The sequence below is a fragment of the Canis lupus genome, chromosome 1 (genome assembly GCF_048164855.1).
Source record: "Canis lupus baileyi chromosome 1, mCanLup2.hap1, whole genome shotgun sequence".
NCBI classification, from domain to species: Eukaryota; Metazoa; Chordata; class Mammalia; order Carnivora; family Canidae; genus Canis; species Canis lupus.
Genome location: NC_132838.1, coordinates 62720891 through 62747019, shown reverse-complemented (window position 1 = coordinate 62747019; position 26129 = coordinate 62720891). Strand labels below are relative to the sequence as shown.

Sequence of the window (26129 nt, the reverse complement as noted above, 5' to 3'; positions counted from 1 at the left end):
TCATCCCTTAAATGCTTAATATAACTCACTGGTGAAACCGTCTATGCCTCAAAGGTTTTTAACTACAAATTTAATTTTTAAGTGTGTGTGTGTGTGTGTACTTTGTTTTGGTTTGGTTAGGGTTTGGTTTTTGTTTTGTTTTGTTTTGTTTTAGATTTTATTGTTACATGTGTACACCCAACATGGGGCTTGAACTCACAAGCCCAAGATTAAGAGTCAGATGCTGTACTGGCTGCATCAGCCAGGCTCCTGTCAGATTTTTTTAATTGAATAATTTCTGGCAGTGTAGGTTTTTCATAGACTTTCTAAGCTAATAAATAAAATTGTTCATATGTTCCCCTTAGTTTTTTAATGCTTTTAGTGTCTGTATTTGTGTCTCTTCACATTTCCATGATTCATGATTTGTGCGTGTTTACTCTTGTTCTTTTATTTTTTAATATCCTGATGAGTCTAAGTTTATTAGTTGTAATGGTCTTTTAAAACTGGTTTCACTGATTTTCTCGTTCTGCTTTTAACTGCCTTGATTTGTTTTCGTTACTATTTTCTTAATTCTACTTTGGTTTTAATTTGCTAATTTGATTTTTTTTTTAATGTAGAAGCTCAGATTGTTTTGAATTTTTTTGTCTAATGTAGTCATTAAGTACTGTAAATTAATTTTCAGTGTGTTCACAAATGTAGTGTGTTAATTTCATTCCATTTCCTTTTGATATCTTTTCTCTCTGGATTAATTAGAAGTGTGTTACTTAGTTTCCAGATATCTTTTCTGTTATATGTTTATTGCAATTTGAGATTTAGTTTATGGCCACGAATATGTTCTATTTTGGTCAAGTGCATGGTTCTGTGCACTCTGGAAAACAATTTGTGCACTCCTCTAGTTAGATTGAATATTCCCTAAATATGTTAGGCACAACTACTTGATAATATTGTACAAGGTTGCTATATGCCGATTTTTGTTTTGCCATATGAGAGAATATAAATGTGAACTTGTCATTCTTTTCAGTTTTATTTTTTTCGGTGTATTTTGAAATTCATTTATTAAATGTAGAAACATTTAGGACTGTAGGTTTTCCATTAATATCCCATATCTCTGTTTATGTCCCCTTTTCATTCTGAAGTGTCCCTTCTTATCAACCCTGGTAGGATTGTTTGCTCTAAAATCTATTTTATCTGGTGCTGCTGTAGCATGGTGTTTATTTTTATTTCTTTCGTTTTTAACCTATTGGCGTTTTTATATTTAATTAGGTTTCTCATAGAAGAGGGTTGGATCTCAGTATTTTATCTGTGATGGTCTTTGCCTTTTCATTGGGAATTTTATGCCATTTACATTTAGTGTGATAATTGGTTATGTTTGGGCTTATTAAGTCAACCATCGGTTTTTTACTTGTCCTGTTTTCCCCTTTCTGTAGCTTTTTTGCCTTGTTTTTCATTAATTGGCCATTTCTTAGTGTTCTGTTTTATTTCCATGGCTTACTAGCTATACTTCTTTGTCTTGAGTTTTTCAGAGGTTACTTTAGGGTTTATAGTATTCATTTTTAATTGTTTATAATCTGACCTCATGTCCAGTCGTACCACTTATTTACAGTTTAAGAACCTTACAGTAAAATATACTTGAATGTTTCTTGCATACTATTTGCAATCATCATATATTTTTTCTGCCTTTGTTACAACCTCCTACAATGTGTTGCTATCATTTTTGCTTTAAAAGGATAATTATCAGAATCCCTGGGTGGCTCCGTGGTTTAGCGCCTGCCTTTGGCCCAGGGTGTGATCCTGGAGTCCTGGGATCAAGTCCCACCGTCGGGCTCCCTGCATGGAGCCTGCTTCTCCCTCTGCCTGTGTCTCTGCCTCTCTTTCTCTGTGTGTCTCATAAATAAATAAATAAAATCTTTATAAAAAAATAAAAACAAAAAATAAAAGGATAATTATCCTTTAAAGAATTTTCTTTCTATAAGAAAATAACGTTTTTTCTTTTGTGTAGATCGAGTTTTCTTGTATGTGTATTGATGAACTATCTGGTATCATCTTTTAGCTTGAAGGATTTCCTTCAACATTTCTGGTAGTGTAGGTCTGCTAGTTTTAGATTCTTGTCCTTTCTATATCTGAGAATGTTTATATTTTACATTAATTTTTTTAAGATTTTATTTGTTAGATAACAACTTGGGGGAGAGGGAGAAGGAGACTCCCCACTGAGCAGGGAATCTGTTGTGGGGCTTGATCCCAGGACCCTGATATCATGACTTGATATCACCAACTGAGCCACTGGGGTATCCCTTTACATTAATTTTTGAAAGAGACTTACAGAATAAAACTTTTTCATTTATGGTTTTTTTTCAGTAATTATTTTTGGCTTGCAGTTTTTAAATTGTTAATGGATATTTCTTTTTATATTAAATGCCTTAATTTTTCTGCCTGCTTTTTAAATATTTTTCTGTTCATGGTTGTTTTTAAGCAGTTTGATTATAAGTTGGTGTGGTTTCCATCATGTGTATTTTGCTAGAATTTCATTGAGCTGCTTGGATCTGTGAATTTATAATCTTGATTAAATTGGGGGATATTTAGACAATTATTTCCTGAGATGAACTCTTCTGTCTCATCTCCTCTCTGAGAACTCCAATTTCACTTCCATTAGGCTGTTTGAAGTGGTCTACGCTGATGTTCTGTTCATTTCTGTCCTAGCATTTTTGTCTCATTTGCTTTATCTTTGGGTTTATTAACCCTTTTTGTAGTCTTAGTATTTTTGGTTCAGTGACTGTATTTTGTTTTTTTTTTTAGATTTGATAGAGATCTTTTAAGTTATCTTCTACATTTCCTTCTTAATGTGCTGATTTTTTTTGTCTCCTTGAGCTTATGAAATATAGTTAAAATAAAACTGTATGTTATTACAATTTAGTCATTTGTGTTATTATCAGGTTGATTTTTTTATTGGTTTTTCCCATTAAAGGTTGTATTTTCCTGCCTTTTTGTATACCTATCAATTTCTTTATTAGATGTCAGACATCATAAATTTTACCTAGAGGGATGCTGGATGTACTTGTATTTAAAAAGAAAATATTCTTGGGCATAGGTGAGTTACTTGAAGAAAATTTGATCTTTTCAGTGTTTCCTTTGGCTTTGTTGAGTGAGACTGGAGCAGCCTTTAGTTTTATGACTCATTTTTTTTCTAAGTAATTGCCTATAGCTCAATGTCTCCTGGATTCCAAGGTGTTTCCACTATGGCTGGTGGGAATACCAACTCTTACCTCTTGTTGGGTAATTTATTCAAATGCATGCACTGATCACTGCTTTGCTGAAGACTCAAGCTGACACCTCTGCAGATTTCCAGAGCTTACTCTGTCACTTTCTCCTCTCCAGGATTCTGTCTTTAAACTCTAGCTACCTTTATTTCTCTCAGCATCCAACTCTGTTCCAGCTCCTACTTCTTATCTCCTTAATTCAGGTACTGCTGGCCTCTGCCTGCACTCGGAAGCTCTCCCAGGCAGAAAGAGGAGTCAGTCATGTTGCTCACATTGTTTCCTCTATCAGAAATTACTGTCCTGCAATCACCTCTTGTTAATTGTCTGAAAAACTATTGCTTTAATTTTTTCCATTGGTTAGGGCAGTAGGATATGTGTCCTCAGTATTAACTGCATCTCTCTTGACCTACGTTTATAGAAATTATCTCAAGCTTTTTTTCTGTAATTTTTTTTCAGTTGTCAATTTTGTTTCTCGATAATTATTCTTTAAGTTTGACTTTCTAAAAAAAATTTTTTTTAAAGTTTGACTTTCTCTGCTCATCTTATTTTCCCATTTCATCTTGAACTCTTTGATTTGCACTTGTACAGAATTTCCTTTTCTTACTGAGTTATATTTTGTTTCAGACTGGATTCTTCAATTGTCTCTCTGTCACCCTAGTTTTTTCCTTCCCCTGAGGGATGTGCTTATATATTTTTTGCTAGAGTATGTTTGCATAGTTGCTGTGACTTATTTCTGTCTTGTTTAAGCTTGATATAAACAGCTTTGTTTCTGCATTATGCTGCTTGCTGTAGTGTGTTTGACTTCTGCAATATTCCCTTCCCTTGGTTTCTGAGACTTTCTCCCCAGAGCTATAGCTAAAAGGCTGGAATATCCTAGTCTGTTCAATTTTTCTGAAGTCTGACGGTGTGGTGGCGTTCAGCCTAGGTGATGGTCCGTACTTGTGAGAACACTTAACGCTTTGCCTTTCTGAAATAGTGGCAAATGTGCTTATCAATGTTCAACTCTCCTGTTGAGGGAAGTATCCTGTTCCCCAGGTACATACTAGTAGTTTAGTGTGGAGTTCCACTGGAGAAAGTTATCTAGCTGGAGTTTTCACTACCACCAATTCAAAAAAGGAAGAAGATAGGGATGCCCATTTCCTTCCTTTTCTCTTCTAGGGTATTTGAGAATTCTCAGAATTTTGTGAATTTACCACTATGATAACTGGGAGTTAAAGGACAGGAGGTGGGTGATGGGCTTGTAATCATGAATATTCTGTTTTGTTTTAGGTGAACTCTTTGCTGTTGGTGATTTTTTTTCTTTGTTGTTTTAACTGATTTGATTTATTTTAATGTAGAGATCAAGCACTTTTATGTTGGACTTTGGTCCTTTATATGGAAATTAATAAGTTTTATAGTTTGTGAATAATTATATGTAAACCGAATACATTTTGTTCCTTGGTAATTTAACTTCAGTCCTTTCTCTTTTTTTGAGTGGATGAAACAAATTTTCACTGTATCATTTTAAACTCTACAGATTTTTAATATTCTTTCTCCTCAGATACCATGTTTATGTGGCAGTGCCCCATGTTTGCTATGTCGATGCTGTCCAAGTGGAAACAACTCTACTGTGACTAGATTGATCTATGCACTTTTCCTGCTTGTTGGAGTATGTGTAGCTTGTGTAATGTTAATACCAGGAATGGAAGAACAGCTGAATAAGGTTAGTTTTTTTTTTTTAATCGATTAACTGAACCTGTATAATTAGTATGCATAAAACTATTGAGTTTTAGAAACTGTAATCCACAAAGTAAGATAATATGTAATTCTAAGTTTAGTAATCTTTATAGTTTTTTAGGAAAGAATATAAAATATGTATAAGCTGAAGTTCTGTGAATGTGGTACAGAAAATGGGCTGTGGTAATGAGAAATAAGTCTAATCAGTTAAATGTCAGAACTCAGTGGGACTTAGGGAAAAAGGGACATTCTAAGAATGAGTAGAACTTTTATATGCAGAGGTTGCAAGTAGGAAGCAAGATGAGGATAAAGAACTTGTTGAGTGTATGCTTTAGGAAGACTGATCTGGTAATTAGAAGTCAAGCAGTTAATTTTGGAGTCTCTTTTAATCATGTGATCAAGAACTGTATAGAAGGCTAGCAATAGCTTTTCTGGATGTAGAATTAACTAAAACTGGATTTAAATATTGTCAGTGATAGAATCCTACATAATACCCAGGTTCTGATTCTAGACAACTAGGAGGAAACTTACTGTTAACCTAGAAAAAGAAAAATAGTGGTTTTTTTAATTTTATTTTAGGAAATCAGGTTATAAAAGATGAGGAAAATATAATTTAGTTTGTAAAACATTGACTTAGAGATACTGCATTACGTACATGTGAGAGAGAGTGTGTTTTTGTGTGTATCCAACAAGAAGTAGAAAACACAGAATGTCACAAAAAAGAGATCCTAGCTAGAGGTGTTTTGGATCTGGAGGTGAAAGTTTGAAATCATGGCAGCATATGCTGAAGAAGACCATTCAAAGCAAGCCGGACTCTAACTTTGACAAAAGCTCTTACTAAAGGGGTTGGTAGAGAAAAGGGAAACTTTTAGGAAACAAGGAAAAAACAATGAAACAAGGGAATGCCCTGTTATGCAGACCTTAGGAAGAAAGTATTTGACTGCCAGTACATCTTCAGAGTGCTGGGACCAGAAATAGGAGAAGAATCATATAGCCATGAGGAATTTTTTTTTAAGATTGTATTATTTGTTCATGAGAGACACAGGTAGAGACACAGGCAGAGGGAGAAGCAGGCTCCCATAGGGAGCCTGATGTGGGACTCGATCCCAGGACCCCAGGATCATGACCTCAGCCAAAGGCAGATTCTCAGTCACTGAGCCACCCAGGTGCCCTGAGAAAATTTATCCATTTTAGTTATTAACTGCTAATTTGAGGAGTTTTATGGCAAAAATGGAGGTCTGAGAGGACAGCTGAGGTCTGCAATATTGCAAATCCTAAAAGGATTTTTTAGGATGAGATTTAATGATTTGTATTTTGTAAAAATTTGTATTTTGAGAGGAGTTGAAGATATGAGCTTCAGTCTGTATGAGGGAGAGAGGAAGAAAGTGGTCAAGAGAAGGTATAGAAGTTGGCTTTCCACCAAACAAGATGAGTGACTATAGAAAATTTGAGGCTGAGAGAGTATGGCAGTTTTAAAGCATAGTGAGTGTCTGCTTAGGTTTGCATAGCAGTAAGGAAAGATGATGAAAATTTGGGAAATGAGATTATTATGATTGTGAAAGTAACTAGCATTGTACATAGTAGATGTGGATGGCCTGGGTACTTGAGTCCTGGGCGTAAGCAAAAGACATTTATATGGTTTCGTCATGGATCCAGTTGACTTTGGTTATAAATAGTTTAGTTGGTGGATGTTAATTCTCATCACCAAATATTTCTGCTGCTTTGCTTTCTGAAGGTCATCAAAGATTTGCATTTCCTAGAGTGCTTGTGATATGTAGGGCCATGTCTCTAGTACTGACCAGTGAGTTGTGAATTTAAGAAAACATATCAGCCTGTACTTATTGATTTCCTTTTTTATCTGTCACAACATGTACATCATTTGAACCAGTGGCTTCTCCAACAGTCTGAACTCCTGCTGAAGTGACTACCAAGACCAGTTACATACATGGGCAAGAGCAAGAACTATACCTGTGTTGTTTAAGCCACTGACATTTGGGGGTTGTTACTGAACTAGCTTAACCTGACTACTGTAGGTGGTTGAATTAATTTAATAATGGGAATTTGCCAGGTGGTATCCTGCTCTCATATAAGGGAGCGGGATAATTAAGGGTGCCTACTTGAGTACATGTTGCAAGTGATTATAGGTAAGTATATATTCCAAAGGGCTTAAACTGGGTTGGAAAGATGAGGTTTAAGTGAGACCAGGAAAGAGCTTACAGACTGTAGGAACTAGCAAAAGGAAATTTCATGGCTTCCCATTAGCTTAAATATAATTTTAAGTTCTTATTTTTAAAGGCGCAGATTAACAGTTATATTTTGGCATATTGGTTTGCTTTAACATTTTCTAGAGGAAATAATTCATTCTCATACATAAGAGTAGTGTATGTAGTTCTGAGGACTACCCCATTTATGTCACGATTTTTTTAATTTTATTATTTGTGCTTGTGTTCTGATTCTTCTGTAATGGCTATCACTCTTTCTCAGAATTCTAAGTTAAAAAATAAAATCAGTGTCAGCTATTTGTTAATCCAAATCTATTCATTATCAGAAATAATACTTGTAGGGACACCTGGGTGCTCAGTAGTTGAGCATGTCTTTGGCTCAGGGCATGGCTACTCCTTCTCCTTGTGTCTCTCATAAATAAATAAAATCTTAGAGAAAAGAAAAAAAGAAATAACACTTGTAGACTAAGAGACCAAACTCAAAATGTATTTAGGTCACCTTGGCTTTGAGAAGCCTTCATTGTTTTTTTCATTATTTAGAAACTGACTTTATAATTCCTTAAGCTTTTATTGATTGTATTTCTCTAGTACAGGTAAGTCAGCATATCACAGGAGAATGCAAGTTTTAGAAAATTTAGAATAAATCTATAAGTCAGGATAAACATCCAGTTTTGGATCAGCATTTACAGTTTATCTTGGGCTTACATAAAATGCAAAGAGAGTTAAGCATCTATCTGATGAAAATGTTCCAGGGTTGCCTGGGTGGCTTGGTCAGTTAAACCAGGTAAGCGTTTGCCTTTGGCTCAGGTCACGATAGGTCCTGGGATTGAGCCCCACGTCAGGCTTCCTGCTCAGAAGGGAGTCTCTTCTCCCTCTCCGTCTGCCCCTCCCTCTGCTTGTGTTCTCTTGATCTCTTTCTTTCTCTCACAAAATCTTTAAAAAAAAAAAAAAGTTCTGGACATACCTCGATTACATATTCAGCATTAACTGTAAAGGAAATTTGTTTTCTGAACCTTAAAACTATTGATTACATAGAACTTTCATTTTTATTGAAAAAATTCTACATCATAAACTCTTTGTTTTCTAGATTCCTGGATTTTGTGAAAATGAAAAAGGCATCGTTCCGTGTAATATTCTGGTTGGCTATAAAGCTGTATACCGTCTGTGCTTTGGCTTGGCTATGTTCTATCTTCTCCTTTCTCTGCTAATGATCAAAGTGAAGAGCAGCAGTGATCCAAGAGCTGCAGTGCATAATGGGTACGTCTTTGAGTAATACAGAAGTCTGGGGAGGCTATTCTAAGTAATTTTGAGTCTGTCGAAAGAGACTTAATTTAAACAGTTTGCACAATTCTTTTGTTATTCATGAATGAACAGATAAAAATATCTTTACTGAGAATATCAGATTTTAGAAATACTAAGTAGTAGCCTTGGGTTATTTATTGGCATAATCTCTGGTGCATGATGTTTTATAGTTTCATCTGAAAAAGAGGATCTACCAGGGCACCTGGGGGCCACAGCCAGTTGAATATCAAACTCTTGGTTTCAGCTCATGTCGTGATCTCAGGGTCATGAGATTTAGCCTCGAGTCAGGCTCTGAACTCCATGTGGAGTCGGCTTGAGATTTTCTCTCCCTCTGTTCCCTCCTGCTTGTGCTCTCTCTCTCAAAAAAAAATTTTTTTTTTTAAGAGGATATGTTAATAATGAGGAACTCATTCCTCCTCCTCCTTAGCTCTTGGTAGACCAGTCTTACTACATGAAACTGAACTTGGTTATGGCTGGTTGTAACTAGACAATCTAGAAAGAAACTTCAAGGTCCCTTTAATTAATCTCCTTTAATGGAGAGCCTCTATTCTGGTACTTAATTTGAATGTTTTGAATTTTATCTGTTCTTTTCTCCTCATAAATTTTTTAAAAATTGTTTTTGAGCATCTGCTGTCACTTATTTATTAACATTATGCTACCAAATACAGGAAGAATGAATAAGTGAAATACAAATATTAGTGAAAAAATGTACTGTGACAGGTTGATGTATTTTGTCCTTGTAGTCATTGGTTTGTGCTTCTACAACTATATTAAATGTTTTAAAACCCTTCTCAGAGTGCATCACAGAAGACTATGACAACAATTCCCTGAGATAATATTCTAATCAAAGTAGCATGCACATGGCACTCTTACAACCATCTTCTTACATGTTTTCTTTTTGAGATAAAATTGACATAACATTGTAGATTTAGCATATACAAAGTGTTGATTTCATTTGTTTATTGCAGTATGATTACCGTTGTAGAGTTTGCCAACACCTCAGTCATGTCACACAGTTATTTCTTTCTGGTGAGAGAACAGTTAGCAACATGGAAGTCTAATTCAGTTTTGCTGCCCGTAACCACGGTGCTGTGCATTAGATCTCCAGGACTTACTTATTGGTTGCAAGTTTGTTCTCTTTAATGACATCTCCCAATTCCCCCCACATACCCTATATTCTGGTAACCATTCTATTCTCAATTTTTACAGGTTCAGTTTTTTTCAGATTTCACATATGAGTGAAAGATCCTGTGGTATTTGTCTTTCTCTCTGGCTTAGCTCAGCACAGTGCCTTCGTAGTTGTGTGTCCTTGCCAGTGGCCGGATTTCTTTCTCGTGGCTAATAATCAGTTGTGTATCAATACTATGGTTTCTTCATTCATTGACAGACATTTGGGTTGTTTTCATATCTTGCCTATTGTGAATAATGCTGCAGTAAACATGGGAGAGAGAGATCTTTCTGGTGTCTGGTTTTCATTTCCTTTAGATATATAAGTAGAAGTGGAATTGCTGGATCAGATGGCAGTTTCTCTTAATCTTTTAAGGAAACTATACTGTTTTTCATAGTGGCTGAACTAGTTTACATTCCCACCAACAGTGCACAAGTGTTCCCTTTCCTCACCATGTCCTTGTCAACACTTATTTCTTCTTAATGATAGCCATTTTATTCTAACAAGCGTGAGATGATATCTCATAATAGCTTTGATTTATATTTCCCAGATGATTAGTGATATTGAGCACCTTTTCATATACTTTGGCCATTTGGATGTCTTTGGAAAAATATATGAGTTTCTCTGCCCATTTTTTAATTGGATTTTCTGTTTCTTCTTGATTTAGTCTTGATAGGTTGTATGTTTTTTAAGAATTTATATCTTTTGGGTATCCAATTTGTTGGTATATAATTCTTTATAGGAGTTTCTTATGAACGTATGCATTTCCATAGTTATCAGTTTTAGTGTTTCCTCTCGTTTCTGATTTGGAGTATTCTTTTTTCTTAGTCTAGCTGAAGATTTGTTGGTTTCATCTTTTTGAAATACTCTCTTAGTTTCATTGATCTTTTCTATTTTTTACTGTTCTGTATCACGTTTATTTCCACTCTGATTTTTGTTATTTCCCTGCTTCTGCTTTGACCTTCTTTTTTCAAGTCCTTAAGTTATTTATATTGGTAAGGTTGTTAAAGGTCTTACTGTTTTCTTAATACATGCATTTGTCACTATATACTTCCTCGAGGAACTGCTTTTGCAGTTTCTAGTTTCATTCTGTTGTAGCTGGAAAAAATACTTGGTATGATTTCAGTCTTAAATTTGAAGACTTTTTTGGGTCTTATCATAGGATCTGTTCATACTGGAGAATGTTCCATGTACACTCAAGAAGAATGTGTATTCTGTTGATGTTGGTTGAAATGGTCTATAAATGTGTTAGGTCCATTTGGCCTAACACATGGTTCAAATTCAGCATTTCTGTGTTGATTTTCGGTCTGGAGGGTTTATCCATTGCTGAAAGTGTGGGGTACTGAAGTCTACTACTAGTATTGTCCATTTCTCCCTTAAAATCTGTTAGTATTTGGGCAGCCCCGGTGGCCTAGTGGTTTAGCGCCACCTCCAGTCCAGGGCCTGATCCTAGAGAACTGGGATCAAGTCCCACGTCAGGCCCCCAGCGTGGAGCCTGCTTCTCCCTCTGCCTGTGTCTCTGCCTCTCTCTCTCTCTCTCATGAATAATAAAATCTTAAAAAAAAAAAAAAAACTGTTAGAATTTGCTTGATGTATGTAAGTGTTCCGGTGTTGGGCATATATATACTTAGGGTGGTTGTATCTTTGTGGAGAATTGAGTTGGCCCCATTATCATTATATAACGGCCACGTTTGTCTCTTGTGTTACCTTTTTTGTCTTAAAGTTTATTTTGTTTGGTATAGGTATGCTTCCCCTACTTTCTTTTGCTTTCCAATTGCATGGGATATCCTTTACTATCCCTGCACTTTGAGCCTGAAGTGAGTCTTCTGTGCGGCATATAGTTGGGTCTTGGTTTTTAATCCATCTAGCCACACCATGCCTTTTGATTGGTAACTTTAGTACAGACACACTTAGGGTAATTATTGATATGTAAGGCCTTCGTAATGTTACCGTATTCATTGCTTTCTGGTTGTTTTGTATTTCCATTGTTTCTTTTCCCTTCATTTCTGCCTGCTTTTGTAATTACATTGGTGTTCTCTGGTGGTATGCTTTGTTTCCCTTTATCTTTTGTGAATCTAGGTTTTTGCTTTGTGGTTACTGTGAGGCTTCCATAAACATCTTTTAGATAAAAAGGTCTATTTTATGCTGAGAGCTACTTCAGTTGTATACAAAAGCCCTACCTATTTACTCCTCCCCTTTTGTATGTTTTATGTCATAGTTTACCTTTTTTATATTGTATATTAACATAGTACTGAATAGTTGAACACTTCTCATTAACCTTTATAGGTAAATGTTAACATGTCATATTATAGAATTAGTTTCTGTAATCTTACTGTGTATTTATCTTCATCAGTTTGTTACATACTCTGTATGTTTTCATGTCACTAATCAGCATCTTTCATTTGAGCTTGAACTTTCACCATTTTGTGCAAGGTAGGTCTGGGGTGGTGAACTCAGCTTTTATTTATCTGGGAAAGTCTTTATTTCTCTTTCGTATCTGAAGGATGACTCTGGATGGATAGAGTATTCTTGGCTGGCAGTTTTTTTCTTTCAAAACTTGGAAGGTTTCATTCCCCTCTCTCCTAGCCTATAGCATTTCTGCTGAGAAATCCACTTATATTTTAGTGGGAGATCCTTAGTAGATTACAATCCTTTTTCTCTCTGGCTGCTTTTAGGATCTTCTCTTTATCTTCCACCCATCTTGCGTCTTAGAGTTGTGAACTTGGATGTGTATTTCCCATGCTTGGGAAATTCTCTTACTTCTTTAAATAAACTTTGCCCCAGTATTTGTCTCCTCCCCTCTCTGGAATGCTAATTATTCCAATGTTTAGATACCATGGATCAAATGGGCTTTCTTTGTTGTTTTTCATTCTTTTTTCTTCTGCTCACTTTTATCTGGTTATTTCAAAATTTAAGTTCTCTAGGTCACCTACTCTGTCCTACATTTGATCTACCCTCCTGCAAGTGTTCTCTTGCATTTTTTATTTCTTTCATCAGATTCTTTGGCTCCAAAATTTGGTTCTTTTTTTATGATTTCTGGCTCTGCTAAATTTCTCATTTTGTTCACGTATTTATTTTCCTGATTTTTTCTTTTTTGTGTTTTCTGCTAGCTCATTGAGTCTCCTTAAAGCAGCTATTTTGGTTCTTTAGCCAATAGGTTGCAAGATTCCATGCCTTTGAGCTCAGTTGTTGGATTATTATCTTTTGGTGATGGAATGCTTTTTTTTTTTTTTTTTAATGTTCCATGTAGTTTTGTGTTGCTGCTTGAGATAGCAGATATCTCAAGTCTTTACTGGTTGCCTTCAGATGGGGTATACTCTTCTTAATTCTGTTTATGTATCTGGGGTTCTCTCTGACCTTGTATTTACACACTTCACATTTCTTGCTCCCCTTTGTGGAAGAAATCTTAAGTTTTTATGACTTGTCTGGTTCTTACAACTCACCTTGCTGGCCACTAGAAAGTCTTTTTTGTTTCCCAGAAGGTACCACTACAGCTCAAGTCTACAGTTTTTCCCTTGCCACACACCATGTTTTCCTCAGAGCACTCTTGTGCCTGCATTGGCTCTTGTTGCGACACTCTGGAGCACACACAAGTAGCTGGCAGCAGAGTGGGAGCTGTGGGTTTAATATACCCCCAGTGTTTGGCGTCCCACACAGCCAGCAACAGATCCTTAGCTGAGGATGTCCCAGAGATATGTGAGTGTATTTCCTGCTGAAGTCCTGAATGTAGTTGGCAGAAACTGTTCCTGTAGTGCTTTTTGATATTCCTATCTGCTTTCTTCATGTCCTCTCTCTCTTTAGTCACGGAGGTCCTGCTTCAGTAATCTGGGTGCTTCTGGACAAAAATGGGTTTCTCCAGAATTGTCCCACAGAGTTGGGGTAGCTGTCACTCAAAGCTCTCATTTTTCTCCATGGGAGAGGCTGCCGCCAGATAACGTTCATACTGTATTGCCATGGTGCAGGGGCAGTGCTGGCAAAGTTTCTCTTCCCCTCTCTGCACCAAACTCATCTCTCCACCCCAACCCCACGCTCCTTGCTCCCAACACATGCACATGCCATTCTGGAATCTTCCCCCAGAAGGCTAGACTTTTATAAAGTGTTTCTCAGTCATGGGTATTTGCCAGCATCAGCACTCAAGCTTTTCCCCAACTGGGAAAAGCTGGGAGGGGTTCGGGAAGTTCATTGGTTCTGCAGGCCAAAGTCCACCTGCCTATTATGAAATACACAGGTGCTGAAAATTCCTTTTGGGTTTCTTGGCAAATGTTTCTGGATCTCACAACTCCACAGAGGCACTCTATTGATGGATGGATGCCTAAGTAGTTGTTAAAAACAGGGAACAAAAATAGGGACTTTTACAACATCAAGATGCTGATGTCCTAAAAGCCAGTTTTTTTGTTACTATCAGAGTTTAATGATTCAACAATTCTATGTATTTTTCAGCATTCATCAAGATATGTGTCCTCTTAATCTCTTACCGATTTCACCCACCTCCCTTCTGGCATCTACTAGTTCTCTGTATTTAAAGTCTGGGAGGTTTTTTTGTTTATCTTTTCCTCTTCATTTGTTTTCTTTGTTAAACTCCACATATGAGTGAAATCCTAAGGTATTTGTGTTTCTGACTTATTTCATTTAGCATCATACCTGATTAATTTTTTAAAATCATGAATATAGGGGATCCCCTGGGTGGCTCAGCAGTTTAGCACCTGCCTTTGGCCCAGGGCGCGATCCTGGAGACCCATGGAGCCTGCTTCTTCCTCTGCCTATGTCTCTGCCTCTCTCTCTCTCTATCATGAATAAATAAATAAATCTTTAAAAATAAAATAAAATAAAATCATGAATATAGAATATTCTTGTTTTCTCATGAGTTATCTTTCTTAACATTGTCCTAAACAGTCATGTAAACTCTAGCTATTTTTTCAGATGCTCTTAAAAGATTTCATACATGAAACTATTTACTGAGTGAATATTTATTAGTAAAATGTATCTCTATTTCTTTTAGATTTTGGTTCTTTAAATTTGCCACAGCAATTGCGATTATTATTGGGGCTTTCTTCATTCCAGAAGGAACTTTTACAACTGGTAATAAATCTTTTTTCTTGTGTGATGTTGATGTTTTATAAAGAAACTGACATAACTGTTGCCTGGAACTGTAACACCACTTGTTTTGTTTTTTTGGTGTTTTGTTTTTTTTTTTCCAGTTGGCAAAATCAAGGCAATTGTGTAAAATATTATTTTCCCCCCTTTGTGTATTGTCATTATGAAGACGAAATAACAAAAAGTGAACCAGCCATTCATTTGTATGTGTGTTTTTTTCTTTCAGTGTGGTTTTATGTAGGCATGGCAGGTGCCTTTTGCTTCATCCTCATACAGCTAGTCTTACTTATTGATTTTGCCCATTCATGGAATGAATCGTGGGTTGAAAAAATGGAAGAAGGGAACTCAAGATGCTGGTATGCAGGTAAGCCTTTTGTCTTACAGAGCATCCTCAAGATAGATGAACTTTGAAGGTGAGAGCATGTATGTAGCCTTTAGGGAAATCAGGATTTTTAGGACAAATTTTTGTGAAGAAGTGTTTACAAGTTTGTGAGTGGCATTGTATCACATTCTGTCATCAACTTGCTGAGAGAGCTTCTGGGGAATCAAGGACATCATACTCAAGAGCTAGGATATAATCCAAAATACCTTGAACTGCTAAACTAGATGTAGCACAAAGGCTACTGCCGACAGGAGGTACTTTTAACAGCCTAATTGTTCTATTCTACAGCAGCTTAAAAATATTAAAGGGACTAGGACTGCTAGAAATAAACAATGGCATAATTCATAAACATCAGCATGCAGAAAAATATAAAAAGCAAGTCGAACATTTTATTTTATGTAAGTAGGAAGATGCCTTTTTGTGTATCAGTAACACCCAAGGGGAATTCTTGTGTAAGTGTGACAAATATTTTACTTGTAATTATGAGCTTGAATCTTCTGGTTCTAGCAAAATAAGGATCGAATTCATTTGCTTACTGCAGGTGATGAAAAGGAGGGAAGAGAACCAGGTTAAGTGCATAGTAGTCTGTACTTGTGCGAACAGAACTATGATGAAGACCCTAGTTAAGGTGCATAGCTGCTGCTCAGTTTCACATAGTAGTTGCCTTGTAGATACATGGACCCAGTATTGATTAGATTTTTTCTGATTTCTTTCAAAAGCCGTCAGTCTGAATTCTTACGTGAAATGTTCTGAGTTTCAGCTAAGAGAGTTTATTATTCAGAGAAATAAGCTTCAGTAATTTGGAAAATTCACTTTTATACAACACCTCACTCTTTAATGCAAATCTAATGCATTTGTTCCCTGCTGTACCACCAGTGCTTAGAACTTTGTAGGTGTTCAATTAATTTGTTGGGTGAATCCCTTCAGGCATATCTACATAAACCACCTGTATACAGATCACACATTAGCACAAAAATACATTGTATATGTTTTAATTTACATAGAAGAAACTTGGTTTGTCTCATTAAATAATAATGACTTACTGTTACATAATAAAAACTTCTTAAAGGTAGTTAAGGGGCACCTGGGTGGTTTGGTTAAGCAATGGACTCTTGATCTCAGGGTCATGAGTTCAAGCTCTGAGTTGGGTTCCACACTAGGCATGGAGCCCTACATTTAAAAAAGTAAAAAATAATTAGTTAATAGGGAAAAGCATCATTTTGTGGGCTTAGCATTCAATTTTCCTCTTCTTTTTCTGTATTTTGAAAATTATGGTTAATGTATGTGAATGTCTGTAAGAGATATTATTTAATATATTACTTATTGTCCTTGAAAGTCCTATAGTGAGTGAGCTCTGTGTGAAGACTATAAAATCTATGATAAACTTCAGAAATAATATTCTTCCTGCTTTTATAGCCTGCATAATGCTGACAATGTTAGTTGCTTAAAATACATTTTGAATAAAATGATTGTTTTGAAAATGAGCCTAAATTCTAATTGTCCAATTATTTCTTTCACAGCATTGTTATCAGCTACAGCTCTGAATTACCTGCTGTCTTTAGTTGCTATTGTCCTATTCTTCATTTACTATACTCATCCAGCCGGTTGTTCAGAAAATAAAGCATTCATCAGTGTCAACATGCTCCTATGCCTTGGTGCTTCTGTAATGTCTATACTGCCAAAAATCCAAGTATGATCTTTATGTCATTAGTTTTTATGAAGTTTCCATTTTTCTAAGTTTTCCTAAATTTTTAATGATGTCAGAATATTTATTTGTCTTGCTTAAATTTTCTTTGTAGGAATCACAACCCAGGTCTGGTTTGTTACAGTCCTCAGTAATCACAGTCTACACAATGTACTTGACATGGTCTGCTATGACCAATGAACCAGGTATGTTTTGTTTGCTTGGGTTTATTTATTTTTATTTATTTATTTTTTTTTTTGATAGTTTTTTTTATATTTTATTTATTTATTCATAGAGACACACTCACACAGAGAGAGGCCGAGACACAGGCAGAGGGAGAAGCAGGCCCCATGCAGGGAGCCCGACGTGGGACTCGATCCCGGGTCTCCAGAATCACACCCCGGGCTGCAGGCGGTGCTAAACCGCTGTGCCACTGGGGCTGCCCTATTTATTTTTATTTTTTTTATTTTTTTTTTAAGATTTTTATTCATTCATGAGAGACACAGGCAGAGGGAGAAGCAGACTCCATGCAGGGAGCCAATGTGGGACTTGATGCCGGGACTCTGGGGTCACGCCCTGGGCCAAAGGCCACTAAGCCTCAGAGCCATCCAGGGATCCCCGGGTTTGTTTATTTTTAGTGAATTCTGCAACTTTTTTTTTTTTTTTCAAAGATGGTCATTTTGTGAAATTAAGATATTTTAAAAAGCCTCTAGGGGCACCTGGGTGGCTCAGTGGATTAAGTGACTCTTGATTTCAGTTCATGTCATGATTTCATGGATCCTGAGATTAATTCCCCTGATCACTCAGCAGGGAGTTGCTTGAAATTCTCTCCCCCCTCTCTGGGGAGGTGGGGCTGGGGAGGCACACTCTCTTGTTCTCACTTTCCCTCCCTTTTTCTAAAATAAATCCGTCTTTCAAAAAAGAAAAGCCTCTAGAGGAATAAACAGTATGGAAATAATACCGTTTTTATGTTTGATTTATCACTGTGTATGTTTTCATTTTGTTTATTTCACTAACAAAATTATAAGACTGAAGGTGGCGCTAAATCACTGAGCCACCCGGGCTGCCCTGAATTTTATTATACTTAGGAGAGCTCATCTAAATTTCACCTATGTTTAATACCCTCGTTTTCACTTGAGGTTTAAAATGAAATTACTTGGGGGATCCCTGGGTGGCTCAGCGGTTTAGCGCCTGCCTTTGGTCCAGGGCTTGATACTGGAGACCCGGGATCGAGTCCCACATCAGGCTCCCTGCGTGGAGTCTGCTTCTCCCTCTGCCTGTGTCTCTGCCTCTCTCTCTCTCTCATGAATAAATAAAATCTTTAAAAAAAAAATGAAATTACTTGGTTTTTCTGGGCATTTCTGTAAAATCAGCACTATAGTATTTCAAAGGTCTCATCATTAACAAATACTTATCTCCAAGTATTTTTTTCTTGCACTTGTACCATTTTCCAGGAAAATTTTTTGAATATGCAAGGACATAAAGCGTTTTAAAGAAATGTAACTAGGCCCTGAAAAATAAATTACTTTTTATACTATTCTGACATTTTAATTTGACCTTAATTTACATTACAGAAACTAATTGCAACCCAAGTCTACTAAGCATAATTGGGTACAATACAACAAGCACTATCCCAAAGGAGGGGCAGTCCGTCCAGTGGTGGCATGCTCAAGGAATTATAGGACTGATCCTCTTTTTATTGTGTGTGTTTTATTCAAGGTAAGAAAAATTGTGGATTAACAAGAAATCTTAGCCATTCGTATAAAAATCATTTTTTTAAAAATACCCTTTTTCCTTCTCTCTTCCTTAACTTTCATGCAGCATCCGCACTTCAAACAACAGTCAGGTTAATAAATTGACTCTAACCAGTGATGAATCAACATTAATAGAAGATGGTGGAGCCAGAAGTGATGGGTCACTGGAGGATGGAGATGATGTTCACCGAGCTGTAGATAATGAAAGGGATGGTGTTACTTATAGTTACTCCTTCTTTCACTTCATGCTTTTCTTGGCTTCACTTTATATCATGATGACCCTTACCAACTGGTACAGGTAATTATATTTCATGAAAACTCTGCATGTGGAAATTTTGATGTTTTTCATGATTCCATTGCAAAACATGTGGTAGGAAGTACTTTTTCTCCTCCAGGGTATTTCAAAATTTACATCTACATGAATAATGAGATCAGTATGAGAAACGTACTTTTACTTCCTTGCTTTGGCGTTAATAGTGAAATACTTCCCAATCTTGAAGAAATTAAAATAGAAAGCTTCATGAAATTAACATATAGAAATAGAATTACCATGTTGATAGTTGATCCAACACAATGTTTTTATTTTTTTTGACACTGTAATCTTTCCTTTTGTTCAAACTGTTGTTAAAAGCACTTAAGTTTTCAGAATTGAGGTGGAAATACATTAATGTAGATAAAGATAAATGGCTACTCTAAGATTGGATCCTTAGAACTCTTCATAGCTGTAATTTATGCTTTTCTTTATCACTTCACAATCTATAAATCTATAGTAATAGGAAGGTAGTTTATATATTTTGTTTTCAAAAATTTCTAATTTTGTCAAAATGATTATGGATAAATTCAATTTAAGATTCAAATAGAACTATATGGTTTGGACAGTTCTGTTTTTAATCATTTTTAATGCAGAATATCCTTAATTTGTAAGAAGACTTTGAATACCAGAAAAAAAATGTAGATAAAAGATTTAGTTAAAAATGTAAAAAAAAGATGTAGGTAAAAGAGTATTCTTCATTTTGAGAGACTTTACTGGCATGTATTTTTTAAAATCCCTACACTGCAGCCTATTAAGTGATAAAGAATCCGTGTAGTCCTCAGTAATTCACAGCTTTGACTGTCAGATAATAGTAAACGTTAAGACTTTAGATTGGGGGCCCCTGGCTGGCTCAGTCAGAGAAGCATGCGACTGATCCTCAGGGTTGTGAGTTTGAGCCCCATGCTTCAGAGATTACTGAAAAACAAAATCTTTTTTAAATGAAAAATATTTTTGGTATTTTTCATTTGCACAAAAACCAGATAAATTGGGCATGTATTTCCGTCCCAATCTCTTAAATCTGAAAAGGCTGAAGGTGGGAGAGTGGTTCCCATATACACTTTGAAAAGATTATACTTTTTCACGAGGCAGGATTGATAAGTCTTTTATAACAATACTCTTATCCACACTCCATTTCTCTGCTCAGAACTACTAAGCCAGAAATACAGGTTCCCCCCTACTTTCTTAATGCTTGTATTATACGAATTCATTTTTATGAAAGATCTACAGTTTAGTACCTTTTTTTGCTACATGAAAGAAACACGAGAAATTTTACTTTTAAGAGAAAAGCTGTTTACACCTTATGTAGGTTTTTTTGTAAAAGTAAAGTGGCCTAATACAAACTTTCGGAAAGTGGGGACCTGTACGTAAAGACCTTGTATTAGTAAAAGAACTAATTCGGAAGCTGATTTCCTTTATTCCTTTAATTGATATTTACCTTCACATTAGCTATTAAAGTAGTATAGCAAGCAGGGCAACAGATTAGCCCAGCAGCTGTCTCTTATCAAAAATTGTATACGAAGAACACATTTGAAGTAAAGCTATGTGTGATGGCTGATAACCGCTTCCCCTTTTTTCTTAAATTTTAGGTATGAGCCTTCTCGTGAGATGAAAAGTCAGTGGACAGCAGTCTGGGTGAAAATCTCTTCTAGTTGGATCGGCATTGTGTTATATGTTTGGACACTAGTGGCACCACTTGTCCTTACAAATCGTGATTTTGATTGAGAACAGGACTTCTGGCATGAAAGTCCCACTTTGATCATTGCTTGTTTGAGATTAACAGTATTCCCAACTTTTGTAAAGTTGTGTATGTGTGCTTCCCATGTAACTTCTCCAGTGTTCTGGCATGAACTAGATTTTATCGCTTGCCATTTTATTCATTGTATTCTTGCCAAGCACATTGATACGTGTGTTAGAATGAATTACAAAAGGAGAGATTTAGTAAGAGTCTGGTGGTGACTTAGGAAAAATGGACATTGTTAGGTTTATCCTTAGCTCTGTGCCTATGAAACTGAGTAAAAACAAAACTGCTTGACAGTTTGACTTTTAAATTGTGCTAGTACCTAAGCTGTTTTAGAAAGTATAAAAGGAAATGTATAGCTGCCTTTTGAAATATTTGATGCCTTGCCCTACAAGAGATGGCAAAGTACATGGCTGTTGTAGAATGTATAAACAAGTTGCTCATATGCCAGTCTGAAAAATCTTTTCAGGTTTTTCCCTTGATGTGAAGATAAGGAAGTTGTATAGGTAGGGAGTGTTTGATGGACAACAGTGTAAATTATGGGAATTGAGACACAGGCTTCACAGAAAGATCATGATAGTGGGTTAAAGTTAGATCATAAATCATAATCTTCCCTGGGTAGGCATGGCCTTTCACAGCAACATACCAACTTTGTTTTTGGTCACTTAAACACATGCAAAAATATAGGTTCAGTGGAGATGTTAGGAACTTTGAAGGATTTAGACCAAGCTTTTGAAAAAGATAATCATGGGTTAGAAGTCAGTTGTTGAAAATCGCTTTGAAAGTTCATTTTGAAAATCAAAGGTGGTAAACTTTTGACAGGACAGGACAGAACTGCAATATACCAAGCCTCAGGAGATACTTAGATAAAATCTTATCCAGTCCTTCATTTTAAAAATGAAGGTACTGAAGCTCAAGAAGCTCAGATAGTTAATCAGTGGCCAAGCTGGGAAATCCCAAATTTTCCCAAAGTAGCTGGCATTTTTTTTGGCATTCAATAGATTTTACACCTTATTAGTGGTGGATAATTTGTTAGGTGATTTGCTGGTGTCCAGCTTGGCATCTACCCATAAACTGAGGCCAGGAGAATGATGGATGGAATGCTACAGAATATAAACTGCTTATAGTACATTATACAGTTGAGATGATGTTTAAAATGCTTTTGTCTTTGCTGCCATCTAATTGAAATATATAGTTTAATTATAGTCTTACAATCTGAAAAATCAATCAGTATGACAGTTAACTTAGAAACTTAGTTACTTGTACATGTTATTAGTGTCTTAATGGATCTTAAAATCTACATTTGCTTCTTTTAAGGGTATTTATTAATGTAAATGAAATATATAACAACTCACCATAATTCCCCAACTTTATTCTCTGTGTGTTGATATTGTATTCCATCATTTTGAATGGCTGTGTTCTATCTCTAAATAAATGAATTCAGAGAAAGTGTGTGGTATATTAATTCTTTAGCAACTCAAATTTAGGTAGCTATAATACTCAGACCTACTTTTTTTCCTGTATACAAAAGAACCTAAAACAAGAAGGTTAAGCTGTCCATTTTGTGTCCTGAAAAACTGAATCGTTTTAAAGGTCCTTTTGGGCCTCTGTAAATAACCCTTGAAGTTGGAATCTCACGTAATTAAAAGTGATGTTCTTTGAAGAACCTTTAGTAAATGGGCCAGTTTAGTTTGGAGACTACTTTTAATTCATTTGATAAATATTCTACATCTGCTGTGTCCTGTAGGCTTTTTTTTTTCCTAAGTTGCAAATGGATGCTGACATGTGACAGTATAAAAAGTCCCTTACCGCCTCCCCCCGCCCCGCCCCAAAAAAGTAACAAAGTGCCATTTCAGCTGAGTTACCATTTAGTGTACTTTAATAATTCATTTAAAATGGTATGATATCTCCAATACTATAGGCAAGACAATGTAAAACTTATTTACTCAGTAAAATCTTAGGTTCACACAAAAGCGTATATATGAATGATGGTTCCTTGCTTTTTTTGCAATAGTCAAACTGTAAACCCCAAAGTCCTTCAACTGGTGAATGTTTAAACACATAGTGGTACATCTCTATCATGGACTACTACTAAACAATAAAACCGGAATGAACTGTTTCGTACACAAACCAACCTGACTGGCTCTCCAGGGAAGTATGAAATTGGATTTTAAAAAGCCAATCCCAAAAGGTTACACAGAAGTATAATTTCATTGATTATATGCTTTCAAGGAATGGAGATCAGTGGTTCTTTGGAACCAGGGATGAACAGAAGAATCCTTGTGGATGGGCTGAGCAGTTTTACAGAAACTGCCATCTTCCAATGTTCACACCATCGTTGCACAAACAATTCAGTTTCTTTGCATCCTTGCCAGCATTTGGTGTCACTACTTACTTTAGCCATTCTGATAGGAATATCATCTCTCTGGTTTTAATTTGCCTTTCCCAAATGGCTGATGATGTTTACTATCTTTTCATGTGCTTATTTGCCATCTGTATGTCCTCAGTAAAATGTCTGTTCATGCCTTCTGGCTATTTTCTAGTTGGATGGTTTTTTTATTATAATTTGTTGAGTTTTGAGAGTTACTCATCCTTTATCAGATAGGTGGTTTGCAAACTTTGTCCTAGTCTGTATCCTGGTCTTACCATCTGAACAGTCTTTTGAAGATCAAAAATGGTTAATTTTGATTAGTTTCAATTTTTCAAAGACTTTACATGCTTCAGTTTTCACAGTGTTATAGTTCCTTTATGTTAAACTTGGACTGCCCCCGTAACACCTCTGAAAGCATCCCCGTTTACTGGGCAGATGCTCCATTCTTGTACACACTTGATTTTTCTGTGTTCTAAGATGTAAGATAAAGAGGACACTTTTGTTCCTTTTTTTAGTGAAGTGTATTAGGTTTCTCCAGAAAAATAATCAATAGGATACTTTGATAAATGTTGAAAATGGCACTTCACCCCTGTGGTCTTTCTCCCAAACCCATTAACTCCTGTTAATAATGGGAAAAGCAGTAAACCCAAATGAAGATCACTCTATCAAAATACCATGGCAGCACTCCAAACTAAAGCCTAGCTTATTTGTACTTTAGTCTGACACCAATTGCATGAAATGTGATTTGCTTTATGGCCTAATAAGCAACCAATTCTCAAAAGATATTTCATGTGTCCTTGAACATTTAGGCTCTAATTCTTAAACATCCTACGTATGTCCACAATGAAATATCATTTTGTCATTTTCCCAGTCTACAGACTATTTTCACACTTAAGCCTCTGGTCAGCTGAGTATACCATCCCTATGAAAACATAGTGACGCACCTTAAGAACATTCAGCTTTTTGTCCTACACCATTTCTGATGGTGATACTTATACCCCCTTAAGCGAAAGTAAGTTATAAAGGGGATGAAGATGGGGTGGGGAGGAGGGCTACTCAGTCTTCATACTGTGGTACTTGTTTTCCAGACACTACAGAGACTTCCTTTGGTAAACAAGAGTTTTTAGAGAAATCAGTTTCCAATCTTCAATTTCCTTGTTAACTCCTTCCTGAGGTTGGATCTGCCTGAAAAGATGCCTTAAGGACATCAAGGCATCATCCCTCTTAACAGTTACTTTTCACATTTAACAAAGCTGCATTCTGAATCTTACCAATCTGGATAAAATCTTGAACACTCAATATATAAAATTTTGTGTATTGGTGAGAAAGAATGAAAGGGGGGAAAAATCTTTTTGCAATTCAGGTATTTTTTTGTTTTGAATGATGATCTAATTATAAATCCCCAGCTACTAAATCATAAAATAATAGTTCTGGTATATAATTCTGAAGGAGTTCAAAGGACTGAGGGATACTGCTGTGACAAAATTCCTTCCATCATGTTTTCAAGAGTTCTACGCCTATGGAAACAAAAAGGAATGAAATTGATGCTTTTACACTGATAATCTTCACCCTCAGATACAAAAAAAAATGGGGGGAAAACTCCCATCAAGACCTTCTCACTAAAAAATGTATTTCTGATAACATTTTACTTATGTTTACCAAAATTTGAATCTTTTATTAGTGAACACTGACCAACCAAAAAAAAAAAAAATCCAAAGACAGAACATAATAGTTTTTGTGCCCTACTCACCTGAAGTCTACAATGGTGTCCAAGATTGATGGGTGGCTCTCTTCTAAGCTGTGATTCAGGAAGCCAAATTTCTTCTTGAATGAATACTCAGAAGCCACATACTCCTCTGCATCAAGCTAGTGAAGGGGTGAAAGAGCAAGGAGGATTGCAGAGGGGAGGTTTTCACAGACCAGATCTGGAAGTTCTGTACATCACTTCTGATTTATCTGTCAGAATTCAATTACACAGCCACCTTGTTTACAAAGGTGGAAATAAATCTAACTGCATGACAGAGAAAATGCCTTGGATAATTAGACTGCTTTAGTGAATTGTATATAATTGGAGACAAACTTCCGTAATGCTTAGAATCTTACTGTTATAGGAAATAATTTCAAATTTAGTTGTTGAGAAGTGTGACACTATCTTCAATGTAGGACTTTGACATGTAATAAAATCAAGATAAAATTCTTTGGGAGAAGTGGAATGGATGATGAATGGATATCAAATCACTATGGTATTTACAGATTCCTCTAGATACATTTAAACAGCACATAATTGTATTTTTAAACAGTAACAATTAAATTTAGGATGGTGTTAATATTAGCATTTAAAAATATAACTTCCAACTAAAGATGAAAATTTTTAATTTTTTAAACTTAAAAAGTACTACAAAGTATGAAGTTTTGCAAGATTTTTAGAATACTTTTAAAGCTCCAAAATATCCCCAAGGAGAAGAAATTTTATCATTCCACACTGAAGAAGAGAAGGGAATAAGAACATCTCTAAAGTTATTTCTCCTCTCAGCTCTAAATTCTTGTACAGACCTTAACAACCTCCAGGAAAGTGATCTCTATAGCTTATGCAGAAACCTCTGGGGACTTGAATTAGTTCACCAAGATGCCACGGTCAGAGTCCAATGTTTTAAAGATCTGCTAAGGAAGGGTTTCCTATTTCTCTGTGCTAGGCTTTACTTTGAATTTCTACATCATAGTAAGAGAAATTCCAAGATATTAAGAGACGGAATATGGCCAAGAGGAAGGCCCTATTTTAATTTGTATTCAAATATAAACTGCACTGCTTCCACCCTTGTGCCTGAAGGTGGAATTCAACTTGATAAAAGAGGTGCCCGCCTTGCATTAAGCCTCTGTAAGCCTCTTGAACAACTGGTCCAAAAGGATAAAGTGACTTAACTGTTTCTCTCTCTAGGGGCAAAAATCACAGGCCTTTGGGTGGCATCCAGTGATAATGTTCTTACCTCATTTGGGACAATGAGAGGCATACTTCTCTTGGTTCTTTATTAGAAATATAGAAAGCAAGCGAGTATAACTTTTAACACAGAACTTTAAAACACATTAAGTTTAGAGACCTTATATTCCTTCCTTGTTGTAATACACACAGTCTATCTCTTGAGATGGGGCACAAA

At 36.0% G+C, this 26129-nt stretch overlaps 2 protein-coding genes across 8 annotated transcripts in view; one reads left to right on the top strand and one right to left on the bottom strand.

The window, feature by feature from the left end:
- Positions 1–22055, top strand: part of SERINC1 (serine incorporator 1) — a 32137-nt gene extending 10082 nt beyond the window's left edge. The window contains exons 2-10 of the mRNA XM_072832337.1: positions 4774–4935; positions 8259–8428; positions 14641–14720; positions 14962–15099; positions 16638–16807; positions 16917–17007; positions 18376–18520; positions 18623–18853; positions 20455–22055. Of these exons, the coding sequence (XP_072688438.1) occupies positions 4774–4935; positions 8259–8428; positions 14641–14720; positions 14962–15099; positions 16638–16807; positions 16917–17007; positions 18376–18520; positions 18623–18853; positions 20455–20590 (1323 nt within the window). The 3' untranslated portion in view covers positions 20591–22055. The remainder of the gene's footprint in view (positions 1–4773; positions 4936–8258; positions 8429–14640; positions 14721–14961; positions 15100–16637; positions 16808–16916; positions 17008–18375; positions 18521–18622; positions 18854–20454) is intronic.
- The window catches only part of HSF2 (heat shock transcription factor 2), a 40902-nt gene continuing 33264 nt past the window's right edge, over positions 18492–26129 (bottom strand). For 3 of the 7 annotated variants that reach the window (XM_072832298.1, XM_072832316.1, XM_072832328.1), the window contains 3 exons: positions 24728–24843; positions 21962–22032; positions 18492–18747 (listed from right to left, as the gene is read on the bottom strand). In XM_072832298.1, coding sequence (XP_072688399.1) covers positions 24839–24843 — 5 coding nt within the window. In that variant the 3' untranslated portion in view covers positions 18492–18747; positions 21962–22032; positions 24728–24838. Of the gene's footprint in view, positions 18970–21961; positions 22033–24727; positions 24934–26129 lie in introns of all 7 variants that reach the window. The other 4 variants (XM_072832291.1, XM_072832283.1, XM_072832292.1 and 1 more) reach the window with 4 other exon arrangements.